This window comes from Ambystoma mexicanum, chromosome 11 (genome assembly GCF_040938575.1).
Source record: "Ambystoma mexicanum isolate Mex_15411 chromosome 11, UKY_AmexF1_1, whole genome shotgun sequence".
Lineage (NCBI taxonomy): Eukaryota > Metazoa > Chordata > Amphibia > Caudata > Ambystomatidae > Ambystoma > Ambystoma mexicanum.
In genome coordinates this window covers 887,901,152-887,927,116 of record NC_090934.1, presented here as the reverse complement: position 1 = coordinate 887,927,116, position 25,965 = coordinate 887,901,152, and the positions used below count along the sequence as shown (strand labels likewise).

Here is a 25,965-nt window from a genome sequence, read left to right as displayed (position 1 = left end):
TAGAGTGCAGCATAGCCCAAAGACTATATCCGTATACTAGCTATTCCCTGCAAAACATATGCCGTTCTAGCATATCTGAAAGGTCAATATCGGTTGGTAATTCACAGGGTCACCTCTGTCCCCGATCTTAAATATCGTAATTACCACCGATCGCTTCCAGGAAGAGGGTGTTTGTCCCTGTGACTTATTAATGGTCATTAAAAAGGCTAAATGTATCAGGTGGAATGAGAGGTATGCGAAATATAAGAACAGCATCTAAGTTCCATCGATTACACAGGCTTCTATGATGTGTTTTTGTAGATGAGTAATTGACAACCTTGTTCCATTGCAGAGTCCCCGTGATGGCATAAGATTGAGTTGTATTATAATTGCAGCACACACTTTCAGTTTTAGCTTGTGAGGAGGCATTCTTCCTACAGCATTTTGCTCTTTACAGACTGAAACGTTGACCAGGTAATTAACTGTGCATTGACACTGGAACCACCGTGCCCTGTGTGAAGAGAAGTGGGGTGGAAAGAAGTAACTTGAAATTATTCTGAATATTTGCGATAGTGGAAGGTGAAGGTGACCACGTAAAACTGTGATCTTTCTGTTTGTTGAAATGATAGCTGTTGTCTAAGTGGGTGCACTTTGCCATTTGAACAGCAGAGGTTAACCTAACACTGATAAATTGCAACCGTATGTTGAAATGATAGCTGTTGTTGAAGTGGGTGAACTTTGCCATTTGGACAGCAGAGGGCAACCCAACACTAATACATTGCATCAGCTGAGTACGGAAACATAGGTAAGTGTTTTGTATACATAGATGCATGTGTGTACAAAACCACACACTATGTCATTCTTAATCAAACCAAAAAACTCATAGCATAAACAGTCACTCATGATGCGGATTGCTATAAAGTTTTATTAAAGTAGAAAGAGGATTGGAGAAAGACCTATCTCGCCCTATGACTATAAGTGGTTTCCCTGGCTCAATGAAACTAAAGGGTGTCAATGTCAGAATGTCCAAAAGCAAAAGAGTTCTCCACCCTGTGTCAAAATCCTAACCTGACCCTTACATTCTAAACCTATAATAATGGGAAAATGGATATAGTCTTTCAACTGGTTAAAGGTGGTTCTTTCCACAGTTACAACAAAAAGCTCCAAAAGGGTACACAAAGAAACAAATAACCAAAGCTCCACAATCCTCAGGAGCGTGCTCCCTTCCCCTGAGTTTCCCAGCTTCTGTATAGTACACAAACACTGTTCTTTTCCTCAGTATTATACAGTTATCCAACCCAGGCGATATGGCTCCCTTCCCAAGGATTTCACAGACTCAAGGGATTTTCTGTTGCTCCTTGATTACACAAATTACTCACATTTCATGTTCAGGGGGTATGGTTTCCTTCCCCTATAGTTTTCACAATCTTAAGAGGTCACTCTTCCTCTTTCAATTTTTACAGTGCATTAAGGTTGCATGCTGTGCTCTCCTGTTAGGCTTTCACAACTTTCACTTTGTACTTTCACCTTTCTCTCTTCCCTTGTATACTCTCCTGCCAGGGCTTCCTTGTACAGCTGCACCGAAGGGGTATGAGTCTACCTTTGTGCTTTCACACTTCTTTCATGCCTGGTGTACTCTCCTGTCAAGGCTTCCACAGCCTTTGGGTGCGGGTCCCAGACTCGCTGCCCGTTGCCTGGTATACTCGCCTCACAAAAACACTGGAAATAGACCCCAGGGAAGTGTGCACTTGGGTATCCCTAGTGTCAATATCAACAACAACGTAACAACCCGTGTGCACCAAAAAGTACAACTGCTAAATCAGTAGTACATTCATTAAGTATGTGACATATACAGAATATAAAGGAATGTCAAATATAAAAAACCTTTAATTCATCAATTAGACAGCTCAAACTCATCATGTAAACAAAGCTTCTCTAGTATTAGCACCCTTCCTGTGTTTGATAAATAGAATTGAAATACAACAATATAGAAAACAATCTAAAAATTGTAAACTCTCAATTCTTCACCTCACTTCATCTACTCACATTCATTCATAAAGTGCTTAGTGCAAACATTTCATGTAATCTCACGTAATCATGTAATATCACAATCTCAACTGAATCCCCTTGGTGACACTCTGTTCTAATCGTAATTCACCAGTAAGGATCATCACATTATTCTGTACAATTTATAACCAATACACACTTAATAACAATTCCAATATCAGCCTGACCAACATGTTTTGTTCCTGATTGGCTGGGTGGTGAATCACAGGAAGTTCTTCAGGGGCATGCATGTTTTATCTGATGCACAGTTTGGTACAGACCCGTTTACAGTCTGTTAAACCTTCTGCTATCATCAATGTATAGTGTTGGATTTGTAACTCAGTTACAATGGTCACTTCCGAGTCCAGCAGCACCAATGATGCCTGGCTTCACTTTTCAACTAGTCAGATCTTTCGGTATATACCAAGTGTACTCAATCCGTTGGAAATTCTCACATGGGACACTTCACCTCATATGCAATGGCCTGGGTTTATTAGTTGCATTTCCCTCTGATCACTCTCGATGGAGTCTTTTCTAAAGTCAGTCGGTTATTTCACCTGTTCAGTTATTATTTTGTTTTGTCATCATGAAGTTTTACAACAACTAGGTTGCTGCTGCAGAATAGAAACGGCAGCTCTCTCGCATCCGTGTATTTCAGCTCAACCCGCCATTAAGCTGAAATGCACAATTGCAAGAGAGCTGGCGATTCGATTCTGCAACAACAGCCTAGTTGTTGTAAAACTTCATGATGATGTATTTTTCATACACTCATATGCCATGCACCCATACATCAGACACCATACACGAATGCATGATGTATGTGGCAAGGTTAATAAGAGCATGTGGAATAAGAGCAAGTGATATAAGAGCATGTAACATAAGCGTGTGACATAAGTGTGTGGCTGACAGGCATGTGGCATAAAATTGTGAGGGATATGAGCACATTGCGGGAGTGTGTGCAGTGTAAGAGCATGTGCCGTAAGAGGGTTTGCTGCAAACGTGTGTGGCGCAAGGGCACATGGCATGGGCGTGCACAGTGTGAGCATATGGCATGAGAGCATGTAGCATAAGAGCATGTGGCCTAAGACCACGCATAGTAAGAGTTTGTGCCGTAATTGTGTGTCTTAAGTGTGTGTGACACAGTTTTGTGTCATATTTGTGTGTCTTACGTGTGTGGCTTAAGGACATGTAGAATGTGGGCATGTGCCAAAGGTGTCTATGGTATAAGAGGTGGTGTAAGGGGTAAAAGTGTTTCACGTGAAAGTGTCTGACATGTGAGTGTATAGCATATAAGTGTTTGGTGCGAAGTCGTATGATATCCACATGTCCCATACGCCTCCTATATGTATGAAACCTCATATTAAAGTGATGTGAAGTTTTACATGTAAAAGAGGCCTATAAGATTTTTTAATTTCACACATGTACGCATTTTACATCTCCTATATGCCCGATATGCATATTAAAATGTATATCAAAGTCATTCCTGACTTTGATGTGAGTTCTCATATGTATATTAGTGTGCATAGATGGAATGTACATCTCATACATGTGCGTGTACAGTTCAAATTAAAGAAGCACATTCATTCTGTAAATACATAAAATGGAGATAACTCTTTAAATTTGAATATCTCAGAAATAGCCAGCACAATGTTTTTCAGTGCACCAAGTCCTGATAAGATATAGGTGTTAGGAAGGTTTTCTGCTTTAGAAACGTTCCTTCCTGATTCTATGGACCCCCAAACCATTTGCTTCTGTTTTTACAGCATGTCCTGATATTTTACAGTGAAGTGAAGCCTTCGGCTTCACTCCACTGGCGTTTGCTCATAAGTTAAGGGGAAACGGACTAGTCCTTCAGAACTATGTTTCCCTTTGTATTTTGACTTTGTTGCCTGTTTGGGTAACCTTTTAACATTGCAAAATGCATCTTCCAATTCATTGCAATGGGGTTTCTTTAGTGTGACCCTAGACTACACTAAAGGGATTTTGTTGGTTACCTGTGATGTCCTTAAGGATAAAATGGTGGCATCAGTTACTTTTTCACACTTTTAACTGCATATATCTTTAGCCTTACAGCGTTTACTCTGTTTAACTACTAACAATGGCTAGTGTGCCAACATGGCTGTGCCACTAGGCCATCTTGTCCTTTGGCCTCCTTCCTGCCCTGCCAGGTCAGGAAAATACTTTTATGGTCATGCACTTGCATGGGTAACCCACAGATTTCGTAGGCTAGTGCAGGGCTTGTATGTGGGTTCTCAGGAAGTGGGTGGAGATGGTCTAGTCCCAATTCACAGCCCGTGTCTGGTGTGCAGATCCTGTTATTGGAGGGCTATGTCTGAACATTAACCTGACTTTTGGATAAGAAGAGAAGCCCTGCAGCCATTCTAGCAGATCTGAAGAGGAGCCAAGTATCCAGTCCTAGCTGTGAATACTGCAGAAGACCCGTGGACAATCCTTGAGGAGACCTGGTGACCAAATCTTGCTTCAGTCCCGGTGGAGCCCTGTCTAGCTACTGATCTCAGAAGACCCTTATCAGTGCTTCAACCTTCTGGATCAGTAGGAACAACTGGTCCTGGTGTCTTCTTGTAACCTAGCAAGTTGGAGCCCTCGAAGTGTCCCAGGACCACTGAGTGAACTGACTAGTTCCATATTGGGTATCACAGTAGCGCTGTCATTCCAAGTTTTGGGTCTGAACTTCAGGGGCCTTCAGCTTGTCCAACAAGAGGCCCTCCTGTTGAATTTCAGCTCCCTGCCATCGACACATGATGAGATAGGAGGCTTCCTTCAACTGCAACAACAGTGATGCCTGCTGTCGCCATGCAATGGTGACTGTCCCTGAAATTGGCTTTCCCACATCTGGACTAGTGCCTATAAGAATGTTTGCTGCATTCATCCACATGAACAGTTTCCACTAGCACCTGGACCCGCCCGCAACCACTCTTGCTCCCACAACTCCTGGGCACCTGCGACCGGAACCAAAGGTGGCAAAACTTATCTCAGGCGACCCTCCAATGAGCCGCCAAGACTGAGGAGAAACCGGAGTATGGGTGGTAAGTTGTAGCGATACTTACCTGGCCCCCTATCTCCATGCTTGAAAAGTTTGTATAACTTTAGAAACGTTTACAAATGTTTGGCTTTGGCAAAACATGTTGCTGACAGCCCTCCAATAAATAGGAACAGTTGTATTCACTGCATCCAGATGTGGGGTGTAGCTTGTCGCTCTGCGCTAACAGTTTGGTAGTTAAGAGTTGTGGACTATAGCTCTCTGCTGGTACTGTAAGGTATACCCGTACCTTAATATGAATAATATTTGTTGTTTTGTACCTCTGTGAGGCACTGGTTCATCAATGGTTCATTAAGATGATTATCTCTTTTTTTTAAATGACATAGGACCTCATTACATATCAGGCGGTCCGGAAATAACGGTGGCGGTAAACCCGCCGCCACCGTTATTTCCGGACCGCCTGATCCCGACTCCTGCAGGCGGGAGGTGATGTTCCCGCCAGGTTTGACCTGGCGGGTTTAACACCGCCCGCCTGCAGGAAACACTGGCAGCATTACGAGAGTCCGGCGGTAACCGAGGCGGTTTTACCGCCGGACTCGTAATGAGGCCCATAGTCTTTGAACTTGTATGCCCATTATTCTTTTTTATGTTAATTGCCCATGTGTGACACGTGTTTCGACCGTACTTGGGTCTTGTTCAAACTGGGCTATTCTTTTCTACATATATACAAAGTCACATAACATGATGTTATCAACCACATCAATTGTTAAGATAGTTATATTATAGCATCAAAAAATATATATATATGTATATTCCACATACACCACAGTCCATATTCATCAAACCAGAAAAAGTAAAATAATGTGAAAGTAAAAGTACACAAATGACCAGATTAATGGACCAATGTGAAAGAAACAAGAATACAATGAAAATTATATGAAAATAATGAATAGACACATGGAATACAAGGCGTTGGCAAAAGGAGGATTGTTGAGGCAAGAGAAGCATACAAAATATATTTTGGCCAGTACAGGTTACTGCAGCTATTAGACAACAGTCTCTTTGTCCCATTGGGTGCTCAGTGTCCGTAGGTGCAAATTGCATCATAACCATTTTTCCACTTCCCTTCTTCCTGTTTGCCATATCTTCAAAGTCTAATAAGGTGAATAAGAGCTGATAATATGCTCTCTTGAGTCATGCATTAGAATTGTACTTTTTATCAAGCATGCCTAAATTTAGCCACTTGTAAGCTCACCCTGTTATCCTCTTAATGTGTATTGAGGAACTCCTCTCAAACAAACTTGTGTGGGATAACAATTCCCTAGTACCTGAAAAGATGTTCAGTGTAGTTCTCTTCTTAAACTATTGCATACTTCATGTTATTCGAGTATTAGTCAATTGTTAATCAAAAGCCTATACTTTATAATTCTTTGCGGTAATGCAAGAGTATAATTTTACAGGGCCTGAGGTAGTGGCTCTGTAGTTATAGTTAAGTAGCTTTACTCATAGAAAGAGAACTTTTCGTGCAGCTTGTAACTTTGCCCTCCTGGACGAATCCTCACCAAACCTTGCAAAAACAGTATATGGACCCCTCAGAAAGATTCTGAAAAGTTTGGTGCGGTTTCTCCAAGGGGGAAAAAGTTATAGGGGGCCCCAAAATGTATGGAAATCCTCAAAGATGCAATGAAAAAACCTTTCTGCTCGCGCCTACAGCCCAAACCGCTGGACGGATTTCCACCAAATGTGTGCCATGTGTGGTGGCTTGGTCTGGAAAGCGTGTTTTTGTAAATTTGGTGGAAATACATCCAGTGTTTTTTTTTAAATTACCAAAAAGTTGGTAAAACAAATTAATTGATATCTGGGTCCGGTCCGCTGACTCACTTCCCGATTCAGAGTCCTCGGACACGTCTGGGGCAATCAGAGGGTGGCATGATGTCCGTGGACATCATACACGCCCACTGATTAGGTGCAGAAAAGCGTGAGGTACGTCATACTTTTTTGAACGGATACCATGTTGGATCCGCAGACAGCGACCAGTGTCCGCGAAAAGAGCGGCGGGGGAAAACTCTGGAAAACATATTTGGGGTTATTTGGTGGCTGAAAGAGGGCCTGGGAAAGGTGGAGTAGTGGAATAGAGATGATATGGAGCTGTTTTTAAAGGTGAAAAAGGCTGTGCAGGTGCCCATGAATCCGCGGATACCGCGGTGGTCTGCGGACATTGCTGTGAACAAACAGTTTGGAAAACACATTTGAGGTTATTTGGTGGCTGAAGGGTGTGGTAGTGAAATAAAGATGATATGGGGCTGTTTTTCTAGGTGAAAAAAGGGTTTGCAGATGCTGCGGAGTCCGGGATCAGTTTTGGTGTCCGCGGACATCATTTGGATGGCAGGGGGTCTGGGTGAATTTTGTTTTTTGAAGGTGTATTTGAAGGTGTATTGTACGTACTTGTTATATGGTTTAATTATATTGTGGTGGTTGTGGTCAGTGGCCATATTCTTGGCAATACTGCTTTAGGCCATACCCCCAAGAATCTAGTCTATGTGTATAGTAATTATAGGTACTGTAGGGGGAGTATGCAGTATTTTTAATATGGTGGAATTATGTAATTGTAGTGTATATGGTATTTATGATTGTAGTACAATTGAGGATAGTGCTCTTTGATGTCTCCTTCGCCTTCCACATGGTCAACCATTGTATCCTCATTAAACGGTTACATGATACCTTTAGCATCATGGACCGGGCCCTGGACTGGCTGACCTGTTTTCCTCACTAACTGCCTTTCTCAGCTGCAACTTGGCTGTTTCTGCTCCACCACCTCACTACCTACCTGCAGAGTCCCTAGGGTTCTATTATATGAGTGTGGCTCTTCAATATCTATTTCGTTTCTCTGGCTCACCTGATGTCCTCCTTCATTTCTCATTTCCAGGGCTATGGTAATGACACAAAGCTTTCCTTAAACTTCCCTCAACTAATTTTTTCTCCTCAGTCTTTATCCCTGATTGTTTGACCGCCATGGAGGCATTGTGTGTGGCTAACCATCTCTGTCTCAATGCCACTAAAACAGAGATCTTTCTTATTGTGACACTAGTGCCCAGTTTTTCTCCTACTCTCTGGCCACCCTCTTTGGACCCTCTACTCTCACCTTCCTGTAAGGCCAAAAACCTTGGGGTGATCTTTAAGTTCTCTATTTTCTTTAGTCCTTAAATTTTGGCACTTGCAAAGAAATCCCACTTTCAGCTTCACCGCCTTATAGGCATTCTACTCTTCACCTTCCCCTAGAAGCTCAATGTCTCTAGAACCCTGGTCCTCTGTAGGCTGGACTATTGCAACAGCCTCTTCCTTAACCTCCCCCTGTGTTGTCTATGCCCCCTTGGGCTAATCTAAAATAGGGCTGCAAGACTTATCGTTGGCCTCAAGCCCAGGGATCGTATTGATGCAGCACTAAAATGTGTATATTGGCTCCTGGTCGTTGCAAGGGCTTTCTCGGGCCTGGGACTACAATATCTCCAACTTTGTTTCCTTAAGTACTGACCTGCTAGAGCCCTCTGCTTCTGTAACTTCATTCTCTACTTGTCAAATGCTTTTTGAAACAAAGAGCGGGAGGCATGTCTCTCTCTTTGGCCAGTGCCTCCCTTTGGAACAGCCTTCATGCTCCTCTTATACTTCAGCTGGAATTCCTTACATTTTAGAAACTTTAAAAAAAACTCTGCTTACCTTTTCCTGTTTTACATAATCCTTCTCTGCTAACTCATACCACTACCACTAAGATTGGTGGCCTGGTCTCTCATGAACCTCACAGGTTCCAGGCCCTGTATCTAGTCAATACCAGTTTACTCCCCTCCACATCAGTGCTGCCCTTGCGGTTCTACCGCCTGGAGGCTGCATACCCTACGCTTGGGACTCGTCTGCCCCAGCAGTTAGAGAGTGGCCTCCCACCTTGGCATCTCTTGGCACTTTTCTTCTAGGCTCCGATCAGCATTTGGCCATCCCTACTCCCCTTTCAGTGTAGAGTTTTCTGCACTGATTGTGGGATAGATGTGTGACTGTTTGAAAGCAGGCAATGAGGGAGTGTTACAAACATAATAGTAAAATGGGTAGAAGGGCTGTCTTGTGCGATGATGCGCAATTGATATCCAGGATTTTTAATGATGCATGGCCTGGAAAGGGGACTGCAGAGACCTCGGATAGTCATGAAGGTCCATGGATTATGGTCCTTATTGTATGCTAGAGAAAAGTATTTGGGACAGAAAATTGTTTCTGTGCTTTTTTCTTTTTCCCTAGTACAAAATTCTCCATTATTTCCATTAGCATAGTGGAACAGGGTAGTGGGAATGTTGGAGAATCTTATTGAGTCTAACTAATTTACTGAAAAATGTAAAGTAGATGGAGTCTATAAACTCTTTTTTTACTTCGTTTTTTTACTGTGAAAGGTGGTTTCTAAAGGAATCTTTTTTTATTTCATCTTTAATTTTATTTTATGTATTGCAGGAGAAGCCAGGAAGTAAGGTGGGGAGATAAATAAGGCAAGGGCCACCAACCACAGATATGGAGGGGCAGGTGAACAGGGGAAGATGTTGAGCATGCGTTAAATCTAAAGTAGGGGGCAGTGTTTCTCATGCTCCTTGATTACAGCAGCGAAAGCACTTTGAAACTGCTCCCCCGTGTAGAGTGGTGTGTTGCAGTATATACAGAGTACTGTTTTCCTGGAAAGATATGGATCAACAGCCTCTTGTATGGCTTAAAAGGTAGCTGGTGGGATTTTGTGACCCACAGGAGTAGCCTGTCTAGTGGCAGTATTGATTGAGGAAGATGAGGTAGAGGAAGACAGCTTACTACTTCCTGAGAAAGGAACATCCTTTCTCATAGCATCCGGGTGGTTGGATTGGGTGTGGCGATGCATAGAGTTGTCCCGTAGGAGTACTGCAGAGGCTGTCCGTGACTCAGTACAATGCACTCAGTGCATTTGTCTTTGATAGCCTTAACCTTTGGTACACCCCCAACAGTGTTAAAGAATCACCACACCCATTATTCTCTCTGGGTGCTGGAGGTAGGCATTTCCCCTATCTCATCTTCCTGGTCCTCTTGATTCTTTTCTGCATCATTGTGCTTTTTCTATTGTCTAGGCCCTCCAGATGGTGGTGGTGTTGGTGGTGGTGACTCCTGGGGACGAGGAATGGCCATGACTGTTGCCATTTTTTACCTTAAATAGCAATTGTGTTAATATTCTTCCAAGTATATGTTCTCTCCTGGATTGTAGATGGTAAATCAGTAAGAATAGGTCTAGGAGCTGTGCTAGGGCACATTTTCAGCTTGAAACATCCTTAATCAGCTGAAAAAGCAGTTTTGAAATGTTCGTGAAGCACGTACCTGTTCTCAAAGTGCAGACTTGTTCATGAACTCATCATCGCACTGCGCGCATGTGTTCACGTGCCACTGTCTGGATAGTCCGCGATGACGTCACCCGTTCGTGAATGTTGGCGAGAAAAAACAGAAAGTTCATAGAAGTGTTCAAAATGTTGCTAGAAGGTGGCAAATGGCACAGTTTTAAGTTGAGACTTTCTACATTGGCCAGAAATGCTGCTATATTGGGGATAAGTATAATATTAGGAAGTTGTAGCGAATTAGGGTACACTGGTAAAACCCATGAAATTCATGTTATGATATGATATGATAAGTCATTTATGACGCACCTGTACACAAGTGTGTCTAAGCGTGACAAGACACGGGGGAAGACAGAGGGAGGAAAAGCAAACGATTTTACTAGGCCTTGTGTCATTCAGATCGTGCAAGTGCGAGAACAAAAAGTGCAAGGAGAGAAAAGGGGGGAGAAGTGCGTGAACGACAAGTGCAAGAGGAAGGGGGGGTGCAAGGAACAGGTCAGCGATGCTCACAATGAGTGCAACTCAGGGGCAGCGTGACTCTGTGTAAGGGCAAGGAGGCAACAGACTGTAGAGGTTACAGTTACAACCCCTAAGGGCGCGGGAGCCCAGAGGCACTGCAGGGGTGACTGATCAAAAGAGAGCCTGGCACCCAGTGAGACTCTGAGGGTGGCCAAACAACCAGTCGATGCGGCAGACAGGTAAGTCAGCAGGGGAAGGAGAGAGAGAAAGCAGAGGAGAAGAGGAACATTTTGAGCTTCTTTCGGAACTTCAGGTCGACCGGCTCAAGTTTGAGTGGGGCAGGGAAACCATGCCAGAGGGAGGCACCTGCAGAGGAGAGAGATCTAGCCCTCACTCTCTGCCTGGGTAAGCGTCTCATCCTTAGAGAGTAGGAGGCAGCTGAGCGAAGGACTCAAGAAGGAAGGTAATTAGGATAGAGAGTGTTGGATGTAGTGTGGGCCCTGGCCCCAGAAAGACTTTTGGACAATTAACGTTATGGTTAAGTTGCACTAATAAAACATATATAATTTAGTGAAAAAACTCTGTTAAAGGGACGTTATGGTTACAAGTAAAACTGAAACCCCCAGAAATGGTCCAGTTATGGTAAGCTAAGCAACCATAACTCACGCCACCACTGTGCACTGCTAACACTAACACCCAAGACATTAAAGATGTCATCACATATTAAATTAATTGTGATAAAAAGTTCCTACAAGTGGTTGTGTTTGCAGTGTGCATAGCAAGATGTCAGATGTGATTAGGAGACCTATCATGAAGTACTTCATGTATTAAAGGCACAGGCTGCAAACCTGATGAAGATACCCGAATAGGCTCAAACACTGATCAGAGACCTCCGCTATTAATTTCCACAGAAACCCTCCCTTGTTCTACAACAGTTATCCCTAGAAAGAATGTATACTGTAAGGGCATGAGATGGTGCTAGGCGACTCGCTGTACGTGTTATCACAACCAGGACAGAGCAGTCCTCCGACCCCCACCCAGCCAACTACAAGTTATAGCCCCTACAAATGTCCATGTCCCAAGACCCCTGAATTCCAAGATACCAGATGACCCCAGGTCCACCAACCATAAACCAGACAACCACAAAAGATCTAAAAGACTGGTCATCCTATCTGTATTTTACAATGGCATGATTTGTAATGTGATGTGCAGGGAGGTATACATGATAGTTCAAAAGCGAGGGTGGAAGCCTTGGACGCAGGACGACACAACTGGGATGGGTGAAATGTGTGCAGTTCACAGTGAACTCGAGTCTCCCCCTGTACCAGTCCATGATCATGCCAGGTGCTCTGTGTAGCAAAGAGTAGCACTGTTAGACTAACACATTTAATTGGATTTTCGACCATGGTTGCCTGGAGACGAGGGGCGCAGCTGATCCCACGTGATGGAAGACGGACGGACGGGGCTGGGGCCAATGGCCTGGCATCCCCTATGGAGGAGGCAGACCATACATAGGGTCACATCAACCAGCCGCGCAGGTTTTTACTTTATACTGATGATGCTGTGCCCCTTTTTAAGCCCTTGCTTGCACCCTTTTTTCTCAGAACGTTCCTGAGTAGCAGAGTACTTTGCTGGCATACCTATTTTTTGTCTAATGAAACCTTGTTATCCTTACAAGAATCTCTTGCTCTTTTTTACCTAGTGGGCTGTATTTTTTCTGGTGTGAGCATTTAGGGGCGTGCCTCCAAATGGTGACCCCAACATGATCCCAGCACCCCCCGTACTGGCGGTGGTGTCCAGGCACCTTCTCTGAAGAGGCCATGCCCACCTACAGCGACCAGTCCCAAAAACACGCATTCCCCAGTGGCCGTGCAGGAGCCATCTTTGCAGAATTCCTGCCTGCTCTTTGGAGTGGGTCGCGGCTCTGAGGAGAGTGCAGGCCGGTGTTGTTGGAACCATGAATTTAGCCTTGCAAGTGATAACAAGTAGGGAGTAGATGTATGGGAGAGTGTGAAGAGCATGAGTGCGTGGAGAGTGAAATTGTTGGCGTGTTGTGGGTGTGGTATTATTGATTTTTTAAGGATAATATTAAGGAAAGGAAAATGGAATGGTAGGGAAGCTCCCAGAGAGAGGGGAGAAGGTGGTACCACTAGCATCATATGATGGAGGAAAAAAAGGAAATTAATAGGAGGCCTGTATAATTAGAGTGCTCAGGAATAGTAGTTCTTATTTTTGCTTGTCATTTTAGCTTGTTTTGTTTGTGTTTTTATTGTGTAGGAAGAAGGCCCAAGGAGGAGCACTGTGTAATTAGCTGTATCATTTGAGTGTGTGGAGTGCATGAGCGGGAGAGTGGGAAGAAAAAAAGGGAGTTAGAGGAACAGTATCTTTTTGATTTTTTGATGGGATGGAGAGGATAAACGTTAACTGTTTTTTTAACGAACAGTAACAGTGTGCACAGAGCGCTAGCACGGCATAAGGACAGCAAGGGGCGCGACCACCATTATCATGGAAGGAGAAACCCATATAGAGTATATGTGTAAGGCCCTACCGTTGTATCAAGACAGACTTGAGAAATACCATAAGCAGTGGGTGACAGAAACAAGAGGTGGGGAGGATGCCACAATCATGGCCAGAGCAGGGCTCCCATAATAAGGGCATGCTAGAGCATATGTCCATATTCCTAGCAGCTAAATGTAAGGGGAAACAATTACAAAAGGGGAAGGAAATACTAGATCTTTGGAAAATGTTCAAAGACATGGAATAGTGTAAGAGAGAGGATGGACAGGATGGTAGCAAAGGCGATTCCCCAGGAAGAGAGGGGGGGGGCAGCGCTAGAGCACAGAGGGATATACCCACTAACAGCCCACCCTGCAGTGGGCTATACTAACCCAACATATGTATCCACAGCAGAGACAGCCCCACCACCCCCATATGTATCCCCTCTGAATGCCCCGGCACATGCCAATGTCAATAAGAGGGATTTAGAGGTGGCATTAGCATAAGCAAGAGCAGAATTTAATAGACTGCAAATAGTGCAAAATGAAGTGAAAACTGACAGACAGATAGAGCAGGCACCAGATGAATGGAAAACAGGAGATTTCCTATACTAGATAGATAATACGCCCATAAAAACAAAAATGAAGAAAAAGAGGGGGAAGGAAGTGAAGGGGTGGACAGCCTAGGATGTGACAATGCTGATGGGTGGAGTACATTCGATGAGTCTGAGGGTGACGAGGATGAAGGGGCAGAACAAGTGCCTGAATGGACCCCTCTCTCTCAACGCTGATGAGAGAGAGACCTTGATGTTAATTTCCACAGAAACCCTCCTTTGTTCTACAACTGTTGCCAATACATTTTATCCCGAGAAACAATGTATCCTGCAAGGCCATGAGACAATGCTAGCTGCCTTGCTGTACATGTTATCACAACCAGGCCAGAGCAGTCCTCTGACCCCCACCCAGCCAACTACAAGTTATAGCCCCTACAACTGTCCAATTCCTAAGACCCCTAAATTCCAAGACACCAGCTGACCCCAGACCCACTGACCATAAACCAGACAACCACAAAAGATCTGAAAAAATGGTCATCCTATCTGTACTTTACAATCGCATGATTTGTAATGCTAGGTGCAGGGAGTTATAAATTATAGTTCAAAAGAGAGGGTGGAAGCCCTGGGCGCAGGACGACGCAACTGAGATGGGTGAAATGTGTGCGGGTCACATTGACCTCGAGCCTCCCCCTGTACCAGTGCATGATCATGCCAGGTGCCCTGTGTAGTAAAGAGTAGCACTGTTGCACTGTTAGACATTTAATTGTATTTTTGACCTTGGTTCGCTGGACACGAGGAGCCCAGCTGACCCCACGTGAATGAAGACAGGTTGACAAGGCTGGGGCCAATGGCCGGGCATCCACTATGGAGTAGGCTGACCATGGATAGGGTTGCACCAACCAGTCACACTGGTTTTAACTGTATACTGATGACGCTGTGCCCCTTTTCAAGCTCTTGCATGCACCCTTTTTGCCCAGAACATTCCTGAGAAGCAGAGTCCTTTGCTGGCACACCTATTTTTTGTATCATTAAAACGTGTTATCCTTCCGAGAATCTCTTGTTCTTTTTTCTGTAGTGGGTTTTATTTTTTCTGGTGTGAGCCTTCCGTACTCATCTAAACAAAATATTATATTAGAGTGTTGTTGTTAATACAGGAACATAATCACACATACACATAGGTAATTGCTGCAGCATGCACCATAGAAGTACTATATTTTTAATCTTGTAATTTTCAATAGTAAAGTAATGAATGCTACTACCGCAGCAGAGTTTTGAGTAATGTTGAGCAGGGAATAAATGAGTAACATTGCAAGACTTACTACACACTTGTGTTAGTCAAACAATACATATGAAGACCCACAATGCATATAAATCAGAGTCACATACAGGGAAAGTGAAGTAAGGAAGAAAGAAACAACATCACCAGAAAATGTCAATAACACTAAAGTTCATCTTCATGTATACAAATAAATTGTGTGTTTGAGGCCTGCTTATTGCCCCGTGCATGTGCACCATGAGCTCATACTAAGCCCTAACGAAAGTATTTTAAGAATATACAACAAGGTTAACGTCTAGATATATAGCACCTTTTGAATTTTAATATTCTGACTGTGAGTGAACAAAAACAAGTGGCCCATATATGTGATGTCATCAGTGATGTCATAAATGACATTATTGATTACATCTTCGATGTCCTGGGTGTTAGTGTTAGCAGTGCAAGGTGGTGGCGTGACTTATAGTAGCTTAGCTTACCATAACTGGCGAATTTCTGACGTTTTTTCGGTTTTACTTGTAACCATAACGTCCCTTTAACAATGTGTTTTCACTGAATTACATAGGTTTTTATTAGTGCAATTTCACCATAACATCCCTACTCTAATTACTTGCCTTCCTTTTCAGGTGTTGGGGGGGAGTGAATTGATTATTGTGTTTAGTATTGTGTGATAGAACTACCTGACATTAGTCATTTTTCATAGTGTGGTTTCTGGGCATAAAATAAATATAATATGTTTATAACTAATGGTCTAAGTGTAATACTTGGTTCTCACTGTGTGGACTTTTTGTGGACCCCGGATCCCACTCACCTCTCTTGGGATTTAGCCATGGCCTCTCTCCATGCTACCTTGATTGGTTTGGCTAAACCCCAGAAGTTACTCCCTGTCCACTGTAACAAGGATAGCCTCCTAAACATCTGTCCACCATGCAAAAAATCTTGAAAAACGAAGCAGCCAATTATGAATTTTGGGCTGGCTTTTTCTTTAAATTTCCCTATAGGAAAAACCCCTTGTTAAAACCTGCTCAAAACGTCATTTAAACATATTTTTTCTAAAATATTGTTGCGGTTCATGAAACATTATTAAATTGGTTTCAAAAGTCATGAACACATTTCTTTCTGAAATTCCGTACACAATTTAACTTTACCTTTACTACTCCATACGCCTGAGGGATATATAGAAAAAGTCATTTCGGCAAAGGCACACGTGCCACAGGACCACCCAGTAACCATCAATGAAACAGCCAGCCGTTTTGCTCCGGAAAACTGTATTTGTGCACTCACATATCATTATTGTGGTTCATTTATATAGTGCATCATGACAAACTCCTCTAGCTTCTAAGCACTGGACGAGAGATCAAATCCATGGTGCATGGCATTGGCCTGCACCAAAAGCAACTGCATTGCCCGTGCGCTATCATCCCAGCTATTCTCCCCAGTCCCTGTACAAGGGGTGATTTGTTTATATAGTACGCTCCCGACCAGTTTAATTTCAGGTGGAACTAAAGGTCATGGGGTTCTCAATTGCTAAGGAAATACACCAATTTAAATAGTGTGTTCAAATATCTTCAATCCCAAAATAAATCAAAGGAATTAATAGTCTGCTACAAAGGAAGTCATCAAGAAAAAAGATGTGAAAAGCATCTGGTATTTAGTCACAACAGAGGGGAATCATAAGATTAGCAAGAATCGTTAATGATACCTGAGTAGTCTTTGTTAGGGCATGTTGGAGAACTGTATAGAACAGTGGATGGAACCTTTTTATAGTAATGAAATGGGGTCCATTTGTTTCTAACTTTGAAAAGGACTTTTAACATTGCCTAGAGAATAGTGTGCATACACTTAAGAACTTACATACATCATGGGTGCATGGGGTACTAATGTTAGGTTTTGGTAAGCATTTTGCAGAGTGGTAATCCCAGGTTTAGCCCCCTTTTTGGAATAGGTATGCAACTATTGGGGCTCCTAAACTCTTGGGAGTAGCATTCTGGTTGCAAGTCACATAAACAGAAAGCTCATCCCAAAGAATGAAAGGTTACTTTCCCTGTCAGATTCAGTTAGCAAGATTTTCTCAAATGTTCTCCTTGAGAAATAAGGGAGTTTTGTCACTATAGAAGCAGTGATCCTCTTTAATCAAACTAGGTTGTGAAAATGTAATCTATGACTATCAATTGTATGACCTTGACCTTAGTAGCCAATCAGCAGTGGTAGGAAATTCAGATCATTTGTAGCATTATTCTTTGATTTTGAGGCAGTGTTTAGGTGAGTGAGTGGGCCAAGACTCAACAGGCAACCTAAGTGGTTTGTTAAGTTTGACTACCAAACATTCTTTTAACCTGAGTGAGTAAGTACCCATCTTGGCGTTACCATGACCAATCAAAAAAGTATTACACTGGCGACAGTTTAAAACAAAGATAGGTTCTTGCTTTCTCACCTCTTGTTACTTGTATTTAAGATCTATAAAATTTGGGAACAATGTTAGAAATGTGGCCATGCGATGTAGGATATTTTTTACAAAGTTCATCGATGGTACATCAAATATGTGCACTTTGCCTCTAAAGAGCATTGATGGGTTAAAGGAAATGCCTTGTGACATAGTAGTGGTTCTTATTAATGATGGTCAGCTGGAGCCAGTATATGACTTGAATAATACAAGTATAGAACCCGCAGGGTTGATGGAGAGTGACCTTGTAGCTACCAGTGAATCTAATTTCTCACCTTCTAATACACAAAGAACGTTTGGGAGACTCGGTGCTGGACAATTATTTATCTCCATGAACAGCTGATTCAAGACCAAGTTCGATGGGTGGCATGGCACCAGGCAATATTACAAACTTAGGTCCTGCTCCCATCTGTGCCTTAATTTAGTCCCAACCCGAATTATAAACTTATACAACAACATTAGAGTAAAGGTAAAACAACATTCACTGTCTTATAAGCATACAGACAAGATTAGATCTGCTTTTGTCTGGAAAATATCTGTGGACCCCAGAAAATCAGCAAACAGGTTGTGAGTAAGTGAGGGATGGCGTAGATACCTCAAGAAACCACCCTATATGCAGGACAATGCTTAAGGTGAAGAATGTGTTCGTCAAATCATAAGAATGGGTTTAGCTGAGGAAGAGTGACAAGGTGGACAAACAGTAGGGGACCAACACAATCTCAATGACATAATATCGGCTCCAACCCGAGTGTCCAATTTGACTGTGCAGGTTATCAAAGAAATGAACTAATAAAAAAAGTGAAACCCAACAGAAAATCTTCAAGAACGTTTTTGAGAACTCCCACATTCTATGTATCCAGGGGTAGGCCAAGTGTAAATATTATGAAACCTCAGATGAAATCCTCTAAGTTGAAGAGGAAAGAGAAAAAAAAAAGGGTCAAGATGCCTCAGAGAGGGCCTGGAGAGGGCTTGTAGTCTCGGCAGTTGATAAGAAGGATTTGCTGAATGATTTCAAAATGATGGATATCGGTCGATGAAGCCGAAGTCCCGAAGTAGCGGAGTCAACTCTGTGGTCATGGATGAAAGGGCCCTTAGTACCATTGAGAAGGCAGAGCCCACAAATGTACCACATGAAAAAGAAATCTTCTCCTTCAGGGAGCTCAGGCAAACACATGTGCCAGCTTCATTGGCACAATCCACAAAGATTCAGTTCCTGGAAAACTTAATGAAAGAGGGAGTGGTAACATTAAAGAAAACACAACTCTTTTTTCCAGATAATTCCAAAATCTGCGTCAAAAGCCAAGTTGGATTGATAAATCAACAGAGCTCTAAAACAGGTTTGATGCAATACAAAGCTTTCTGCACCTAGACTGACTGTTGAATATATATTACCACATCATAAGAAGCCCTTGATTAATAGGTCAAATATCCTTGCATTATTTTATGATATTCCTAGACTAAGGCCATCATTGCGAGTATGCCGGTAAGCTGCCAGTGCTACCGGCGGGTTAGCGGCAGACTCACCTTATCGCTACCGGCACCCAACATCCCGAGGTTACTGTGTTATTACAGGCACCGGTAATGGTGCCAGTAATTCAGTGATTTCTCTGCCTTGAGGGGCCTGAACTCCTGCAGGTCGGGCCTACCAGTAGTTCACTGCCCCTACCGGCAGACTTGAAGTGAGCTGGTCGGGTAACAATATCGGAGCCGGTCATACCGGCATTCTTTCCGCATTGTTACTGGACCAGATCACACATTATCAGCCCCTAAGACTTATCATTTCATAGGCTATAGCATAAGTGGAGTTTCTTGAAGAGGAAAAAGGGGACTTGGTGTCTTTAGAAATGCCCTCCATGGTCATCAGGGAGATGTTACTTCCTGAAACCTCTGGTTTCAGGACTTTGGGATACATATTCCACTCTTTTTGGAGCATGAGCAGTGACAGTCTCTCTCGCCCTTATATTGGGAAAACAAAAACATCGATTTTAAAGGAGGGTAGAAACCCACTATTACTTGTATAAATAATGTGTGGGTGGTGTAATAATGTAATAATGGCTTGTCAGTCAATGGGCCTTGTTACAAGTTTGGTGGTATCTCTATGGTGAATCTGGAGAGATATCACCAAATGGAATTACTGTTACTGCCACTTGGACTGGCGGTATTACTGCTGGGTTACAAGCAGTGGTAGCAGTGTTAGTCCCCATTAAAGGGATGTTCTAGTAAAAAAATGTATTTAAAAAATAGATAGGCAACATAAAAAAAAATACTAGCATTCTCTGTTTTAAAACTTCCTATTTAAAATTTTGAGCTATTCAAGCTCAAAATTCGCAAAAGCAAGCACATGGGCGCATCCATTTTGTGAAATGGAGGCCCTCCTGTGCTGGCTTTTGCTTTTGCGGCACTAATGATAGAAAAGCCAGCCAGCTGTAGTACACAAAGGCTACCGCTGGGTGGCTTTCCCTTCATTACTGCTGTAGGCGGAGGACGGGGACCGGAGACCAGAGCAGGAAAGCTGCAGCTGAATCTCGGTAAGTGCTATTTACTTTTTTTTAAAAAATAAGCACTAGCTGCGGTTTTTTTCTAAGTTTTCCAGGCTGGAGGAGCCCGGAAAACTTAGAAATAAAACCGCAGCTTTAAAAACGTTGTATTTATGTTTGCGGTCGCTCGGAGGAGCCTGAGAAACTCGGAAAGAAAAACTGCAGCGTTTTCCAACACAACCGCGTTGTTTCTGCCTGAATCTGCTTTACCATTTGGGGCTCTCGGGCTCCTGGGGAGCCCGAGAGCCCCAAATGGTAAAGCAGATTCAGGCAGAAACAACGCGGCATTGCGGAAAACAACTGCGTTGTTTCTGCCTGAATCTGCTTTCCCATTTGGGGCTCTCGGGCTCCCCGTGGGGAGCCCGAGAGCCCCAAATGGTAAAGCAGATTCATTAATTGTTAATCCTGCCGGCAGTTGTATCTCATGGACAATGAATAATGTCTGTGAGTTTAATAATCTCCTAGGTGATGAATTCATGAGGGTTAATGAGGCTGAGAAAAATCAGATCTTTTCACCATTCATTATGAAAGAAAAGTTGGCTTATATTCAAGTGAAAACAATGCATGGACGGAATTGTAATGTTCACACTTTTGATGAAAGGATCCTAATTAGGAAAAGAGAACGTAGGAGAGAATTGAGACAGATCAAATCCAGTGTGGATGATGACCTGGTTAAGTATAAGGTGTCCAAGTGTAGTAAACACAAATGCAATAACTGGATTAGCTAGCATAGGCACGTAATGCAACAAAAGGATGCAGAGTTAATGCTGTCCGTTATGGCTATAAACAAAAGGAATGTATGGTCACTTATTAACAAACTGGGTCAAAATCAGATAGAAATGCAGATAAATCCCATCTCACATGAAGTATGGAGTAAGCACCTCCCAAACGTATACTTGGGATGGTCTAAAAAAGGTAAAGACATGTTCCCCGTTTTCCAAGGTAATTGGGCACTAAACCTTGACAATGAAGATATCATAGTACTAATTAAGAATGCAAGTAAATCACGTGCTACAGGGCTAAATCGTTTATCCAATTAGACCATGAAGGAGGACCCAACTTTGTCGGCTTCAATTTTTTTTATATTGTTCTCCGTCATTATTTTACTATGGAAAATCCTGAAGTCGTGCAAGCTCTCATGTGTAGTCCCTTTTTATAAAAAGGGGAAACGATTAGATGTCGATAGCAGGATTATTGTAGCATTGCTTTTAAAAGAATGTAAAGTTTGGGCTATTAAGAAAAGTTGTCTAAACAGATATCAAAAAGTAAGTACCACAATAAATGTGACAAAAGTGAATATATTACAGGTTTGGTTTATCAGACCAAACTCATTGAACTTCGTTTTAGGATTTATTGATTTTTACAATACCTTTGATTTGGTAAATCGTGAGAAGTTGTGGCATAAATTGTCTAATTGGGGACTTCCCCAGTGGTTACTCAGTAGTTTGGTCTATTTACAAACAGACATGTGCACCCATGTACAACTGGATCTAGAAGGGAATCTATCAAATAAGATCTCCATTATTAAAGGTCTTAGACAGGGGTGCGCATTGGCCCCTGCGTATTCAATATCTATATATCAGATTTGAGTGAAGCCAGTAATTAGTATTCCGTTGGGTCTCCTTGTCTAGGATGGCTAACTGAAATGGCTAGCATGAGGCTGATGATATCCTTCTAAAGGAGCACACACAGATTGGCCTGCAGAGGATGTTAACAGCATTAAACGGTCACGCATGATAATTTGTAGTAGAGGTAATAAGGATATGATAAAAGCACCGTTAATGCTGAAGGTTGATTATTTTATCCCAAAATTTTAAAATATAATTAACAAATATGGGAGGTTTTTAATTATACCAGTGATCAAATATTGTAAAATTAAGCAGTTCTGAAATTAATGTATGGTCATGAAACTATGGATCAGAGTCCCATATCATTATAATGGGACTCTGAATTATTATGAGGCAAGAATGTGGCACAATGTGCTGCGTTTACCAAATTGTGTTCCTCTACTGGTGATCAGGTTTGAGTTAGGTATTTTGTCCCTGCAGTGTAGAGTGGAGTGGAATGCGTCATTTTTACTGGAGTATCACCACCTCCATAGTCCCTGTTTTGTGATGTGAAGGTGCATTTAGTGGAAAAAAGATGTGACTATTTTATGAGATGGGTCTCCTCGTGGACCTGACTGAATCATGGGATTTAGTAAAACAATGATTGTGGGATCCGGACTAGATTATAAACTGCTATGCCCTAACAAGATAAACATTACATCAAGACCTGGCCAGTCAACACAAAAAGTGTGCTTTTCTGCCTGGCCATTTAGAAAAATTCCCTGACGCAATCTTAAGATCATTGTTTAACTGGCAAAATGTGATATTTTCACAATAGGTCGGTCCATGCGCGCCTCTTGTCCCTTTTGTAAAGAAGAGTCAAAAAGGGAAACCGTGAGACATTTGGTAACGAACTGCCCGACTCTTGTCAACACTCGTACCTTTTTTGGGGTGGGTATTACACTGACACCTATCCTTTAGATCTGTATCTTTTTTGGTAATGTTGTTTCTCAGAGAAATCTTCACTATTAGGGTGTTCATGTTTTGGAGTGGTAAAAAGACTGATGTACGTATTTGCCTTTTTTGATTGATTTTATCTGTGGAGATATTATACTTTTATGACTTTGAATTTGATGGCATTTAATGCTGTATGATGTGGATCATTTTGTACTGCTTTAATTGTAAATTGCTATATGTAAGACATTGTTATGGATGTATATAATACGTGTGAAAGGTCTATTTTTAAACCAAAACACAATAAATACAATTTGAGCAATGTTATCCCTAAACTGCATAAAGCTACCTCATTTGCCTTAGTTACACTAATGGTGCTATTCTTCACATGTAGATTGCACAAATAAGATCCCTTAATGTCTGGAGTGTGTATCTCCCTTTATGGTTTAACCACTCAGAGGTGAAAAGGATGAGTTTTGGGAAACGTATTAGGAGCTCCTTAGAAGGCATTGCCCTTGACATGGTAGCAGAATATATGGCATGAAGATCCCCCTACCATACGTTACAAGCATATTGTAAATCAGCAAAGAGTTTCGCGACCAAATAGAGGAATGAGGCCCACGGCCGAGTTCTTTTATAAGGTCAGAGAACTCTTGCATAATGTAATGTAATGTAAGTGATCTTCCAGTTGCTGATGCATATAATTAATGAAGAATATGTTTGGATTTAAAAATAAAACACATTTGCAGCTCGTAAAGCAGTTTAAAGAATTGCATCTAAAAAAGTGCTTGTGCTGTGCTTTAAAAAAAGCATTACCATTCAGATGCTTGATCTCATCTGCTGAACTCACAGCCATCCATACAATAAACATTATACCAGAGACAGTTCCTTATCAGTTAATGTCTGTAGAATGTTTAAAGGTGTCATGGCTTTAATTTGGTGCTGCTGTGACCGCTAGAATTATTCTCTGTGCTGGATTAAGCAGCAGTTATTATGACATCATGACCGAGGTGTAATAAATGATTACAGGTCTGTAGTGATGTAATTGTCTTTATTACAGGTTAATAATGATGTCGCAACTAGCCTGTAGTAATGCAATTGTTTTAATGTGTTTATATAGTGATTGCAGACTAGCATGCATTATATATGAACCTTTGGACACAATTTAACGACAAATGAAAATGGGGCCATAGGTTTGCAAAAATAGATCAGCATGCCAAGACAAGCAAGCTGATTTACGATGATTTGAGCAAGTTACATAGGCTACTAAGTGGCCCTCAATACAAAGTCCTATACAATTTAAATAATGTCTGAATTAATGTAAAGACCTGAAAAGTAGTCCCCCTCCCCAAATAACTCATCGGAATGATTAGAAAGTCCAATATAGTAGGTTTTTTTGGGGTCTCAAGAAATGCCCTAGTGGCGCAGGTTTTTCATCAGGAACTCAGTGTTGACAAGTAGACATTACTAACATGCAGACCTTTTTAATGTATACATTCAAGATGCAACATGCCTTGCCAAATACATTCATGCAAGTTTTAAAACTGGCCTTTTGAGGTTGGGTTAACAAGTATGCTGTTATCTAGTTCATGCATTATAAACTGGCCTATAGTGATAAGTTTGTTGGTTGCATTTTAAGAGAATATTTAAGAAATGGGCAGTAATAAAGGAAAGAGCAGCTCAAAATGAGAGTTCTTCTTGTAGCTTCTTGTACAATTACACCCGAATAATCCATTCTGGAGTTACCTTCTCACAGTCTGGGGAGGCGTTTCAGCATCTCGCCTCATTAAAAGTAGAGAGCATTTGGAAATGTTTGACTCAGCTAAATCACTAGTGCAGGAAATGTTTAAGTGAAGGAGAAGCCAATTCCCATCTTTTCTTTTACCATGGCGGGCTATAAATGTTCGGAAATCGATTTTACCACCTTTTTTCCTGGGAATTGGTGTCTTGTTAGGACTAGAATCAGGCTAGGATACTTAATGCACCCCTTGATGCAATATGTGTCACAATGTGCTGCTCCTTAAAAGAGGATGCTGTTCTAAGTTATTAAATTGACCAACCTTTTCATACTTTTAATTAAGTTATTGACTTGTAGTTCACTAACCTCATGCATGGAATGCATTAGTAAGTAAAAGAACTACTTGAGGTGGAGACTTTTAAGTGAATTTGTTTTTAGTGTTCCATCATACCAAGAAGAAGCAATAGGTATCAAATAGCTTATTTCTTTATGTTTGTATAGGAACCAGTTCTGTCCGTCTATGTGCTCATCCTGTTATAGTTGTATGGTTAGTTTCATATCCAAAAACAAATGAGTTTTCAGACTTTACCTTGACGTTTCAAAAGGCTTTCCATACAGCTCAGAGGAGCTTCCATTAGTGTTGCTGTGTTAGCAACGACTCATAACTATTATCAATTTTTCCAACAGGTGGATCCAACTCCATACTACGAAGCCTGTCTGAGTGACTCCTGTGCCTGCAGTGTTGGTGGGGAATGTGATTGCTTTTGCAGTGCAGTAGCTGCCTATGCCCAGGCCTGCAATGAAGCCTGCATATGTATTGAGTGGCGTAAACCGGATATATGCCGTGAGTATAACTGGGATGTTTGAGGTGTGAGGTGACAGCCAGAAGCAGACTAGTTGAAGAGGTGTGTGTGTGTGTGTGTGTGTGTGAGAGATATGTGTTAAATGATGAGCACAAGAGTAATGCGTAGCAAACAGAAATTAGAAAATCAAGCCACTATCCCGTTAAGGGGGGCTTCCGCTATGGAGGGATACTGGCGCCCATAATCACAAGGTGTGACAGAGCTATCCGTACCAGCATCCAGTCGTGAAAGCATAGCACCCAGCTGAAGTGTGGATCAGTGGCTTGCTGTTATTAAGAATGTTGGAAACACTATAAAAAGATAAAGGGTCTCATTACAAGTACAGCAGTACGGGTAACAACGGCGGTAATGCAGCAGTAATTTGTTTGCTGCTGCCTTAGCAGACCACTGTACTTCACGTTTAGTGGTAAAGTGGAGAATTTATCTCCAGCATAAAGCTGAGGTAAATCCTTCACTTTACTGCCACAAATCGGCAGAATTGGCAGAATAACCACCAGTGGAATTGCTGCTGGCAGCAATTCTGCAGAAATCTCCAGGGAGTCCTATGGATTCTGAAAATGAGGATGAACACCACTATACCACCACTTGTAATCCTGCTGTAAATCTGTGGGTCCATGTGTCGGTAACGGTAATCGCGTTTGGCAGTAATTTGGTGGATTTACAGCCGAATTACCACCAAACTCGTAACGAGGCCC

The 25,965-nt window shown here is 42.1% G+C and overlaps 1 protein-coding gene across 1 annotated transcript in view; it reads left to right on the top strand.

Annotated features, from left to right (window-relative positions):
• The window catches only part of LOC138505058 (mucin-2-like), an 894,965-nt gene that overhangs the window by 532,684 nt on the left and 336,316 nt on the right, over positions 1-25,965 (top strand). The window contains exon 25 of the mRNA XM_069625383.1: positions 25,095-25,251. Coding sequence (XP_069481484.1) covers positions 25,095-25,251 — 157 coding nt within the window. The remainder of the gene's footprint in view (positions 1-25,094; positions 25,252-25,965) is intronic.